Below are 13,512 nucleotides of genomic sequence, written 5' to 3'. Positions count from 1 at the left end.
GAAATACTTTATAATAACTCTCTATATTCTCTGCTATCCCCAATAAAATATCCTAAACTGGCAATTCGTTTTTTTTTTTAAATCTATATAAAAATGTTTTGCCTTTCATTTCTATTTTAAATGGAATGGGCTGTTTTACAACATAATTGTTTACAATGACTTTAATGCACAGCACTAGTAAACACTACTTAGCCCAACACTTAAAAGAACAGTCCAAAAGCAGCTACAAGCTCATTGAGTTTAAACAGTTCATTAACCCCCCTGGCGGTATTCCCGAGTCTGGCTCAGGGTGGAGATTTTGTACCAAAAGCGGTAACCCTGAGCCAGACTCGGGACCACATCGCTGTATGCAGGAGGAGATTACTTACCTTCTCCCCTGGATCTAGCGATGTCCCCCCGCTGTATGAGCACTTGTCCTCTGCCAGATCTATCACGGAGCCGATCTCCGTTCCCTGCGAGCGTTGCGACGCACGGGGACGGAGATCGCGCCGAATTCAAAAAGTGAAACACACAGTATACATACAGTATAATGTAATCTTACAGATTACATTGCTGTATGTAATTATTTCACATCCCCTTTGTCCCTAGTGGTCTGTCCAGTGTCCTGCAATGCAGTTTTATATTATAAAAAACTGTTCTTTATGCCTGGAAACTGGAGATTGTCCATAGCAACCAAAACTGTCCCTTTACATCAAAAATGATTTTAGACCAGCTAGAAAACAGCGATAATAAATTGGAATCACTCGAAGAATTGAGTGACAGTGATTTGTGGGGAGATCCGTCATCAAATATTGAAAAGTAATGACAGTGACAATTCTGCAACTGAGCAAATTTCAGTGTTTTTGATTTGATTACATTATTGAATAATTTTTATTATTGTTATATTATTATTTGGTACAATTATTTATAGTTATTTATTATATTATAATTTATGATTTCATTTTTCAAACTTTATCATACCCGGGATGTCTGCTAGACTCTGGTTTGAACAGATTTAAGAGAGTTATTCCTAAGAATTAGAGGCCTACAATATAAAACGCCAAATTTTCATGCTAAATAATTGTACCGCTTTTAGCACCTAAAATCTGAAATAATCATACCGCCAGGGAGGTTAATTTCTCTGCTACAAAGGGAGTTATCTCTTTGTTTTATAACTATTTCCAAGGTGAGACACAATGTATTAAGAAAAGACCCCCACAGTTAATAAATGGGAGGCAGAGATGGGACAAGAATTGGACCCAACAGAGTGGTGAAAAGCAATAACTATTACTCAGAGTTCTACTCAATGCACTACACATAGATATGATGCCAAGCAGATTATCTACAATATTTCCTAGTGTATCAGCTCTCTTTTGGCGACAGTATGGTCAGGTAGGATACATTTACCATACCTTGTGGAGTTGTAAAAGTTGTAAAAGTTTTAGGAGATCTGCAAGTTCACAGGAATATCCACGGCCCCCTTTCCCCGACTAGCATTGATTCGTATATATATATCGTTATACCTAAAGCCCAAACAAGTATTCTTATACCGCGTACACACGGGCGGACTGTATGGCCTACTTAGTCCGCCGAAACACATTTCAGCGGACAGTCCGCTCGTGTCTGGGCTTCAGCTGACTTTTTCAGCGTGCAGTCTGGCGTACTAAGTATTTCAGATTTTTGGAAATTCTGTCCATCGTACTTTGGTTTCAGCGGACAATCCGCTCGTCAGTAGGCTAGTTCGACGGACTAAGAATGGCGCATGCTCAGAAAGGATTTACACGGCGGAAAGGTGCTTTGCTGTGTATTGGACTTCCTATTTCTAGTCCCGTCGTACGTGCTGTACACGTCATCGCGCAAGCTTTCGATGGACTGTTTGGCTATCCGTGTGTGGTCAAGTCCGTTCAGTGGAAAGTATGACGGACTGTCTGTCGGATTGTATGACCGACTAAGTACACCATACAGTCCGCTCGTGTGTACGCGGCATTAGTGGAACAAACCTTTGTCTATGTGTTATGGCTGTTAATAGAACTGCTAGTGGGATTAGAATGTTATAGTTTTGGGGAACAACTGGCCAAATCCACAATGAGATGACTGAATAATGCAAACTGTCCTTGAATGTCTGTGGCTGGCTTTAGTTTATGAAACTTTCACAGTTAATAAAATCAGACATTTAACCTGTTTAATCATTTGAAGAATCTTTATGCATATTTTTTTACCATGCAGCATGCAGTTAATCTGAAACAGCTAAGGACATGGAGTACTGGTGAATTCCCTACAGCCACCAATCAGATTTAGGGTATATTCATTGCATTTTACCATATGCAGTGCAGCACACTGGGGGTTATTTACTAAAGGAAAATCCACTTTACACTACAAGTACACTTGGAAGTAAAGTCACTGTAGATCCAAGGGGGACATGCAAGGAAACTAAAAAGCAGTATTTTAGCTTGCACGTGTTTGGATGATAAAATCAGCAGAGCTTCCCCTCATTTCAGATCTACCCCTCAGGTTTACAGTGACTGCACTTCCAAGGGCACTTTCAGTGCACTTCTAGTGCAAAGTGGATTTGCCTTTCGTAAATAACCCCCCACTATGTCCACTATTAATAGTGTCTAGTTCAGTATGAGTACTGCAGTGCAGTGTATTTAAAAAAAAATAAGGCCAGTCTGTTTTTTTTTTTGGATTAGTAGGCTCATATAAGTCAACTGCCACTCAGCAAATGTATATAATGTGCTATGATGTACTGACAATGAGGGTTATTTACTAAACTAAAATCCACTTTGCACTACAAGTGCAAACTACAGGTGCAAAGTGCACTTGAAATTCCACTGAAAGTGCACTTGGAAGTAAAGTCAATGTAGATCCGAGGGGGACATGCAAGGAAAATAAAAAACAGCATTTTAGCTTGCACATGATTGGATAATAAAATCAGCAGAGCTTTCCCTCATTTCAGATCTACCCCTTAGATTTATAGAGACTGCACTTCCAAGTGCACTTTCAGTGCAATTTCAAGTGCACTTTGCACGTGTAGTTTGCATTGTAGTGCAAAGTGGAGTTGCCTTTCGTAAATAACCCCCTCTGTGTATTAGCAAGCTTTGGTCGCTGCCTGCTAACCTTCTCCATTGCAAATTTTAAACTGAAAAATGCAGTGAAAGTACACGTCAACATGTGTCAAAGCACATGTGAGTGCACAAAGCATTTTTTGGGTATTTCAGTTTAGAATTTGCAATGGAGAAGGTTAGTAGGCAGTAACCAAGGTTTGCTAATACACACAAGGCTTGCACAATAACACACGGAAATGGATCTGCTAATGCTACAAAAAATGCATAAATCCAAACACACGAATCCAAACGGTCCCTTAGACTTTGAGAGCAGGTTTGAATCCCATTGGTGGCTGAGAAGAAGTATACAGTATGTTGCAACTGTGCTGGGCCTGGGCATAGACTATAATGACCATTGCTATCTTAAAGAGGAAGTAAACTCTCCCACTCTGATGTTTCTTTTCATTTAGTCCATTATAATAAGTAATTATCAAACTATAGCCACTGTAATCCAGCCCAAATCGCATATTACTTACTGTTTAAAGAAACTTTAAAAAACTTGTTTCCAGGTGTTAGGCAGCTCCATCTTAAGTATTGTTTTCTGAGTCCACAGTGGAGTGTATTTCCGCCCTTACGTTGAGCACTTCCTGTACTGTTAGCCAAGCCTCCTTCTCAATCCAACGTTTCTAAGGCAAACCTGCTTTACTGTTCATAGCTGACTTGTTTTATTTCATAGTATTTACTTGTGCCGATTATCTAGTGTTTGCCCTTGTCAGTCTTATCAGCTTCAGCTGATAAGACTGCAGTAATGCTGTCCGATGCCCTGGTTTACACTGTATGTGATGTCACATGGTCACATGGGATGTAGGAGGAAACTCTGAGTGATTATGCAGCCTCCTGGGATTTCAGTGGTGTGCGGTAGGAAGTCCTCATAACAGATAGACAAGCCCATAGAGAGTGTGCAGTAAATCAGGGGAGATCTGGGCATGCTCAGAGTCATTCTAAAGAACAAAAATGATTACAACAATACTAAGCAAGTAAGGAGATATCTACAAGCAGTGCTCATTAGGGTTTTTTATGCTGAATTACATGGGACAAAGTTGTGGGGGAGGGTTTACAACCAATTTAATAGGTATGGTATGTGTAGTCAAAGCTTTTTGTTTTATTTTGGACTGTAAATTAAAAGGTTAACACCCCTGTCAGTTTAACGTTATGGTGTCTTTGTTCATTTGGGGAAACTTACTTTCACTTCAATTCCTATGGACACAACAGGAAGTAAGAGCAATTTTCCTCTTAGTAGTCACTGCAACAAGTGCCCCATTGTAGGATTTACCCTCAACTCTTGTTGGTGATGACTGTACATTTTTGAATTTCCCATCATTTTCTGTGTTAGTAACACTGATCGCCAGTTCAAATGAGAGGGAGAACACAAATAGCAAATAATAAATAAAAAGACTGACAAAAGGTCTCATCTTTTTCTACTCTATCCAAAATTTTTTTTAAATGTGGCTTAACTATACATACACATTAAATTTAAAGCATATGAGTTGACCTGACACATGTGACATATGTGAGTTCTGCAGGTTTTCCAGCCTTGGGCAGTGGAAACTCTATACCTGTTGTGCCATGCTATGATTTTTAGAAATGGGCGCAATGGGTTTCTTAGGTGAAAGTGTATATGGATATTTTGAACATGCAATTATCTTTTAATTTGTACTACAAAATGAACCAAGGAAACAACCTGATTTGTACAGCCAATGAATCCACTTTTGTTTGCATCAGTTTTTACTTAGATCATAAAAGCAAGGAACTTGACAGATATATGATTGATCTATTTGTACAAAATAAAACCCACATTTCCTGGAGGTAACTATCAAATTTCACCTTATAGCACTATATTTTCTATCAGCACTACAGTAAATTCCTAATATCAACATACACTTTCAGCACTTTTTAAGTTTATCTCCAATTTAAATAAATATTTCATCAGCTACTTGATGGTTGCCTTGCATCTGGATATTTGTAATTTAATATCTCAGAACGGCAACTTATTGATCTGCCGATTCACTATAATAGTGTGGCAGGTTGTCATATTAATATAATTATTTGTCATACAGATTGTTGTTTTCATCTGTTATTTCCAGCATTCATTGGTTCTCATTTTTGATGAAAATAACAGTTGTTTGGGCAAAAACTATTGTTACAGATTGGGGAACTGAGCCTATTGTCTTGGTTTCTAAAGCACTGGCTCATGTGACCATCTGAGCACTTGGTGATTGAATATTAGTAGACTGCAGGAACTTAAAGAATATGTTACCTCAACATTTCAATTTCCTGATATGTGCCTGCTGTACCATGTACTTGTATAAAAAAGTATCCTGATCTTTTTGTATCGTTTTCATTATGTGAAATCCCTGGTGTTTCTGACAGTCCCTCTGCTTTTCTATTTTTAAAAAAACTGACCACACTAGGCATGAGAACACAGCTTGTCAGCTCCCTACCTGTGCTGGGAACGTGGCCTGCTCTCCTCCAATGATTAGACTTTTTTGCGCCCCCTATCCAGTGGACTTTTAGCCCCCCCAGATTCCTCCACTCTGATCACATCCCTAGATTCCCTCCACTCTGATCACACCCCCAGATTCCTTCCCTCTGATCACACCCCCAGATTCCCTCCACTCTGATCACACCCCCAGATTCCCTCCACTCTGATGGACCCGGTGGCAGTGGCAGCTGCAGCAACCAGGAGGGAGCCTCCTCCATCCTTACCTCATGCGAAATCCTTGGTGTTCCTTCCAGTCCCCCTGCTTTTCTATTAAAAACTGACCACATTACATAGCAGAGCAGACACAGACCAGCCATCCGCCTACTCAGCGGGATCAGCAGACAGATCCTCTGCAGAGCAACTGGACTCTAGAGGAGCCCACCCCATGTGGAAGGGGCCTAAGTAAGGAGAATTTCCTCCCCTTCTATAAACAAAATGAAAAAAAAATCATGTTTTGACTTTAGATATATTTTTAACTTTCAAGATATTCAAATGTAAGTTCAGATCATTTTTCAGACTTCCTGAGTAACTTTACACGGTTAGTTACAGTTATTTTTTATTTCTGCTGAAATTCTTTTTTAGCACAAATTGATTGTCTTTCATTTTCTTCAACAGAAAAAGAATTCAGCCCTTCCAATGAAATCACTGATGGATGTTACAGAAGCAAGTTTTCTTTTATGAGATCACATGGATGCTGAAAAGGACAGTTACTCTCAGCTAGAAGAAGAGATGGTGAACCTGCAAACAGGTAACAAGCAAATATAACTTAACAAAATTATGCTGGACAGTAGATACCTGCACCCTTTCTCATGGTGCCACATCCCTATGATCAATGCAAAAACATAAAGTAATGGATTGGATTTTACCGGCACCAAGAGAATATTACAACCATATATAATAGAAAAATGTTTTATTGTACATTGTGATTAAAAACAAATACAAAGATTAAAAACATGTAAATCCCTTATGCAAGTAAATCACATGCAGATGAATCACATACTTGGATATATGTATATATACCCCTGAAAGATCACATAGGTGGAAATCTGAAAACGCACCCCAATGCGTTTCAGCATTTGGTCTTCTTCAGGGGGTATTGCAAGAGAGGGGGTAGATGAATAAAGCTAACAATGGCCAATCCACAAGTGAAGCACCCTAGGGTACCCAGGGAACACAGACCGCATAAAGGAGAGAAGAATTCAAGGGACACGTTACCAATATGACCAGGACATGTCGCAGTATATCTCAGAGTGAATAGTATGTAAGACAATCATTCCTAATGATATACCAAAAAACTGATGTAGACAGGTCCAAGATCAGCAAACATCTATGGACTGAAATCCTCAGAATCAATGAGTTGCACCTCAGGGGGAGTTCATGGGTCACATTCAGAGGAGCAATTACCCCATAATGATCTTAAACCTGTCCACATCATTTTTCTAGTACATGACTGGGCAAGATCCTCTTACATCCCATTCACTCTGATATATACTGCAACATATCCTGGTCAAATTTGGCAACTTGTCCCTTGAATTCTTCTCTCTCCTTTATTCGGTCTGTGTTCCCTGGGTCCCTGGAGTCACTTGTGGATTGGACATTGTTAGCAATATTAATCTACCCGCTCTCTTGCAATACTCCCTGAAGAAGACAAAATGTTTAAACGCGTCGGTGTACATTTTCAGATTTCCACCTATGTGGTCTTTTTTGGCCTATATACACACATATATCCATATATGTGTTTCATCTTATGTGATCTGCTTGCATAAGGGATTTGCATGTTTTTAGTTTGTATTTGTTTTTAATCATGATGTACAATAAAAAAAATGATATTATATATGGTTGTAATATTCTCTTGGTGCCTGTAAAATCCCATTCATTACTTTATGTTTAAGCAAGCATAACTTGCTCATGCCATGATACAGTTTTCCTTATGAATAATGCAAAATGCATTCCAGCAGGATGGGTTCCTTAACTGTCAACAGTCAGATTCAAAAAAAAATTTCCCAACTGTCATATTCCACAGAAACCTTGAAAAATATTGGTTGTTACTGCCTGGATTATACATCTGTTCTTATGCAGGAGGCCAATCATCTTCAAAATAAATTGTACTGAATCCTGGAAAATATACTATTCACATTTTGGTGTGGTGGATATTTAATGAAGGAGTTCCTTTTTTTTTCTGTCTATGCAAACCTGTCTTTATTTCAAACATCAACTATGGTTAAAGTGGAACTAAAGTTACAAATAAAAATATTGTAAACAGGGTCTTTATTGCAGAAGAGATATGCAATGTCTCTTCTGTAATAATATACACTTACCTGCCTAGTCACAATACCCTTGTGAATGTACACTTGCTGATCTGTGCAAGCGCAGCTCAGGTTGCATTCCGGCACACTACCTGTGTGCTGTGATTACTTCACTCCCAGGCATACGTGGCAATGATATCATCCTGTGCTGGCCAATCAAGAAGGGCAAAGACTGGAACTTCGCAAGGACTTTGCAGGTGTCGGACCGCAGGAACAGAAGTTTTTTTACCTTTAGTTACGGTTTACAGTAAAACCATACCTCCCAACATTTTGAGATGGGAATGAGGGGCACCTACTAGCAAACCTACGTAGGCATAGGACGCGCCTCCTGACACACCCCCTTAAAGGAGAATTAACCAAAAAAAAAGGTTCATTAACATTAAATCCACAAGGTATTTTATTTTTTACCACTACTATTCCTTTATATTGGCTTTTAAAATGTACAAATGCAACAATTTAGAAATTGGATGAAAGGTTTAGCACTGGGAAAAACTTTTTGAAAGATAAAAAGTGCATTTTATATACAGCTATATAGATCAGACCAAAATGAGGGACAAATGAGGGGGAAAGAGGGACAGAGGGACATTGCTCCAAATCAGGGACAGTCCCTTGAAATCAGGGACAGTTGGCAGCTATGTAGAACTAAGGACTCATTCACAGGGGTGAATGATCAGTACACCAAAAAACAGGGCCTTGTTTACCGCCCAGGAGGCACAGGTGGTCTGGGCAGCCACATGCAGCCAGCCTATTTAAATCAGTGACAGGGCAGGGGACAGCTGCATGGAACTTCATGTGCATTCCCGCTTGTACATCCGTGTAGGTCCAATGCACGGCTCAGAATGGAGACAGACTGCAGGACTGCATCAGTCCTGCAAGGATGTACACTAAAGAAACATACCTGGGTAGGTAAACACAGCCATCTGCGTGGGTGAACTGATCAGTGTGGCCATGTGAATCACATTTTTTCATAAAATACTACGTTTACCTCTCTCAGTGCTGCTGATCTCCTCTAGCCTCTTTCAACCATTTTTTATATACATGCAAGAGCCTCAGCTGCAACAGTGGGCCTCAGGTCCAACAGTAAACTGCAAAATGTTCCCTATTGTGGCTGCTTGGAGTCCCCACCGGGGCCATATATGACATATGTGACAGGGAGATATGCAGGACAACTGGGAGACAGTTGTCACCCCATATCAGGAGGTACCTGAATAGTGACCTTAATGGAAGGATTACTAGGTATTATTGTAATGAAAGATGCAAGTTTTAAAATATTAAAACCACTTTTGTTCATTCAGTTTTGAGAATTAGTGTGCTGCTTTCTAGCACATTGCAGCAAAACTAATCGGCTATTTGTGCTGCTTCGCTGTACAAGGGATTGCAAGGTACCTGAATTTCTAGCATTAAAAAAAAAAAGAAACATGTAATAATGTATGGAATGATTAGAGAGCTGCAAAAATCTTTGTCTTTTATATCTGACTGGAGGTTATCTTTATGATCATATCAGATTTTAGGAATTGGGTTTGGATCTACTTTAAGGAAACAAAAGCGATAGACTCTTCACTTGAACCTGATCAGATACTTGAATAATCACAGGTTCTCTTGACCAGTGTAAAAAAATTCCTTTCGAAAATGATCATTTGTGTATGTAAAAATCCCATACTCACCGAGAAAATTAGATATTTCACATTCATGTAAAACTGGCCATGGGTGATGAAAAAAATAAATAAAAATTGATCCCTCTATCCACTAATGAGGTGGATGGAGGAATCTCCCGCACCGAGACAGTGTTTGCTGACAGCGGGACTCTCCACTGTCACAATACATTGATCAGTGGCTGCAGTCGCTGACCGACAACATTTTTCCAACATTCCTGTTTGATAAAAGTTGATCCAACTATCAACTTCTGTGAAACAGGTGACAACCACACATGGATTGAAGTTTGACCGGTCCCTGTTGAACTGGCCAAATCTTGTTTCAGCTATGGTCAGCTCTACTTTCCTACGGAGTTGTTCTGTTGGCTTACATTAGACTTGATAGCTTTAGAGAGCTGTTTGTTGGACAATATTGACCCCCACCATATTAATTTTTTAAGTATCCATCCATAAATGCTACATTTTCTTCAATAAACCAACTTGTAATATAGATTTAGGAGGTAACAATAAATTGCGTTAATATTCTTAGATCCTTTATTAGTTCTAACCACTTACAGTACTTATAGGTCCTACAGTTTACAAAAGCTCTGTTCTAGCCAGCAAAGTGTTGTAATGATATAAAAACAATTACAGAGGAGTACAAGGCAATAAATCACGTAGATCAAAAGAGTTAAATCTGCATTATCATAAGGCCCCACCTAAGGCCCGTCCTTCATTTATCCTCGTACTTTGTCCCCGAAGGTTCTGATCATTCTCTTTATAGTTTTCTGTGAGGTCTGAATTGAGCTTAGCTACCAAAGCCAAGAATGGGTGTTTATCATATATCTTACTGCACACCAAGTTTTATGTATGTGCTATAAAACACTTTAAAAAGGCTTGGCTACAGTCCATAGGTAAATATTTAGGCTGTAAATTTGATAAATTCACAAGTCACATAATTAATGATACTACTGTCATTGCTGATAGGTTAAAGGCGTAATATTTACAAGCAAAGCTGCCTATAATGGGTTTCTCCATTTTGGGACAATCGCCTACTAAATGAAAGCTGCTGCTACTGGTCCAAGATAGTTCTCTATATATATTCCCGTAGAGACCTTTCTCCATGAAAAATATACAGAAAAGCAATAGACAAGTGACACAACGGTTGTAAGGGTGTCTAACCACAGGGACTTTGGACAGTAGTCCATCAGGACTTTTAGGTGTGCACCACTCCAGCTTGGACTAATTTAAATTGTGGTTATACATTATAGGTCTTGGTTTAAAACACCCTCCATGTAGGTATCATGTACACCCTGCCTACAATTACCGCAGTCATGGGGAAAAACATTGCAAAATCGCAGATTTTCCGCCAACAGCCTGACATCCAAAATTTCCCATCGGAAAATCTGATCGTGTGTACGCGCCAATAGGCTTTTAGCAGAGTTTAGGAACTGCTGTGGTTAGGTGAGCTTCAACCTCCTTCTCCTGAATGTTAAAGCTAGGATGCAAGCATTGGTTTGTGAGTAAAAAAATGAGAAAAATGGTGACAGTGTAGGAACCTCCGATTGACAGCCTCAGCTCTGTTCCTCTGTGCTGTTCTTGTGTGCCCCTTGTCTCCAATCAGCTCTCAGAGCTCTCCTTACTGAGCTCTCACAAAAGCTTTATAATTCAGCACTTTATACAGATGTAGAGAAGAGAATATGGTAGATAAACGGTGCAACTTATGTAGGAGGAATTGTTTCATCTCTGTGTATCACCTGAGGCCAGTCACTTCACTGGGTATATGTTTATGGGGTTTACAACCACTTTAATTATTTTATTTAAGCAACATGGCTTTTAACCCTTTCACTGCCAATCAGGTATTCCTATACGTCAGCAGCAGTTGGGTGGGTGGGGGGGGGGTTTACACACCCTATCAGCTGTTACAGCTGCCAGAAATGTGTATAAATCTGACAAGTCACCAAGAAACCCCCAAACCCCTCGTTTCCGCACAAGCCACCTTCTTGTTTCCCGTGCTCTGTGCTACTATCAACGAACCCGGGGCCATCCATTTGCTGTTTTCCTCTTCCTATTAAGAATATGGAAGCAGCATGTAAAACGTCACTTCCAGGATCTCCTGTCACAATCTGCACTCTATTAGTTTCAATAGAGGGCAGACATTAAAGAGCCCTGATGGCTCATCAAAGAGAATCTGTCACCAGAAAAGCATCACATAGTGAGCTTTTTCTCCCCTATGTGATGAAAAATAAAAGATAGAGTTACACCCAAACACTTAAAATCCCCATCAGAAAAGAAAAATACATTTTGATGCTCCCCTACCCCCCACAAACACGTTGACTGTGCTACACATATTACATATCAACACACACACACACACACACACACACACACACAAACACACACACAAACACACACACACACACACACGTTGGAGTGGAAACACTAATTCTAGGCCTGTTATTCACAGTTGACCTTCAATTGTGACCTGTAGGGGCATTTAAAGAATTGGGTACCTTTTGTTACCATTTCACAGACACACACAATTTTAAGGCTTGACATGTTGGGTGTCATTTTACTACAACCTCATCTTTTATAATTTACCGAAAATTGGGTATTGCGTTTGTGTGCCCTAAAATTAACTTTTAGTGTTTTTTTTTATTTAAATATCACACTTGATAAACCACTCTAAAATGTGACAAAAAATTGGAACTACCACTTTTATATTCTCCAGGGTGTCTGCTTTCAGAAAATATATGTTCAAACGATCGAAAATTATTTTTTAAATGTGTGCTAAATGCACAAAAACAGCTCTGCTATTGAAGGGATAAAACTTGGTCTGGCCCTTCCAGACGCGACTTACCACATTTGAACTATTATGTCTGGAACAGTCTCTAATGCGCAATGCGGTCTCCCAGACTTACCAACTGCTGATATCTCCGCCTCCGGACTTTAGACCATCCTATATATCCAAATGGAAGCAAGAGCAGGGGCAACAATTGGACAGACTTCTTCTCTTCTCCTACAAAACTTCTATTTGTGCTAAACATCAGGATGCTGGATTTAAGGTGCAGACCCGATGGTATCATACACCAGTGAAGATCCATAAGATGTTCCCTCAGTGCATTCCTCCTCCTGCACCACCACAGAATTCCAAGTAAGATCTAGGGGTGATCCATTTTACCTCTCCTGCTCACAGCTGCGAAGGGTTGCATCCGATTGTTTTGGAAGCAGGCAGCCGCCGTCGCTAGCCGGCTGGTTGAAAAAAGTGACCAAATTTAACGCAATGGATGACTTGGTGGCCACGGAGAAGGGCCTTTATGAGAATTTTAAAAAGAAAAATGGTTTTATTGGCATGGTTTGTTTATTCTGAGGAGTATGCGGAGCTGGTGACTTAATCCCCTGGAGTAGGGACAATTTTGAGGGCTCCCCAGGCCTGGATGGAGTGACTGGCTGGTGCTCCACCCCCTTTTTTTTCCCTCACATCCCCCCCCCTCTCTTCTTCTATTCTTCTACTGTTGCTCTTCTTTTGCTGTTAGGCCCTTTGGATCATTTGTGCTGTTTCTTTACTTTTAATAAAATGGTGAATACCGCGTACAATGCCGTGCAAGACCCTGAAGTGTAGTGTTTGTGAATACGGTCTTGTTCTTGGAAGTGGTCCATTTTATTCACACCTGCTCACTGTGTTCTCATAGGTGTTAATGGACCTGACTTCAAAAATCAAATAATAGCTAGTGATCTAAATGTTCTTTATTTACTTCATTGTATTCTTTATTTAAAAACAAAATTATTGATTAGATCAGAGCTCTTTTTTGATATACGCACATATAGACATAGGAGTGTGCAGCCTATTGCATTAGGGTGTGCACCCCAAAGCTCAAACACACATGCATATGTGTGTGCCTACATATATATGACACCGACACATTAATCTCCCTGCCAGCACAGTGAAAAAGAAGCGAGTAAGCACTTCCCTTATGGCAGAGCCGAAAAAAGGGAGATCATTCTCCTCT

General features: G+C 39.9%; 1 protein-coding gene across 1 annotated transcript in view; it reads left to right on the top strand.

The window, feature by feature from the left end:
- FOXN1 (forkhead box N1) overlaps nucleotides 1–13,512 on the top strand; it is a 113,961-nt gene that overhangs the window by 6,782 nt on the left and 93,667 nt on the right. The window contains exon 2 of the mRNA XM_077480434.1: nucleotides 6,181–6,313. Within this exon, the coding sequence (XP_077336560.1) occupies nucleotides 6,253–6,313 (61 nt within the window). The 5' untranslated portion in view covers nucleotides 6,181–6,252. The remainder of the gene's footprint in view (nucleotides 1–6,180; nucleotides 6,314–13,512) is intronic.

The sequence above is a fragment of the Lithobates pipiens genome, unplaced genomic scaffold (assembly GCF_037356315.1).
Source record: "Lithobates pipiens isolate NorthernLeopardFrog02 unplaced genomic scaffold, aLitPip1_a1.2 Scaffold_16, whole genome shotgun sequence".
Taxonomy (NCBI): Eukaryota; Metazoa; Chordata; class Amphibia; order Anura; family Ranidae; genus Lithobates; species Lithobates pipiens.
This window is presented reverse-complemented; position numbering and strand designations above follow the sequence as displayed.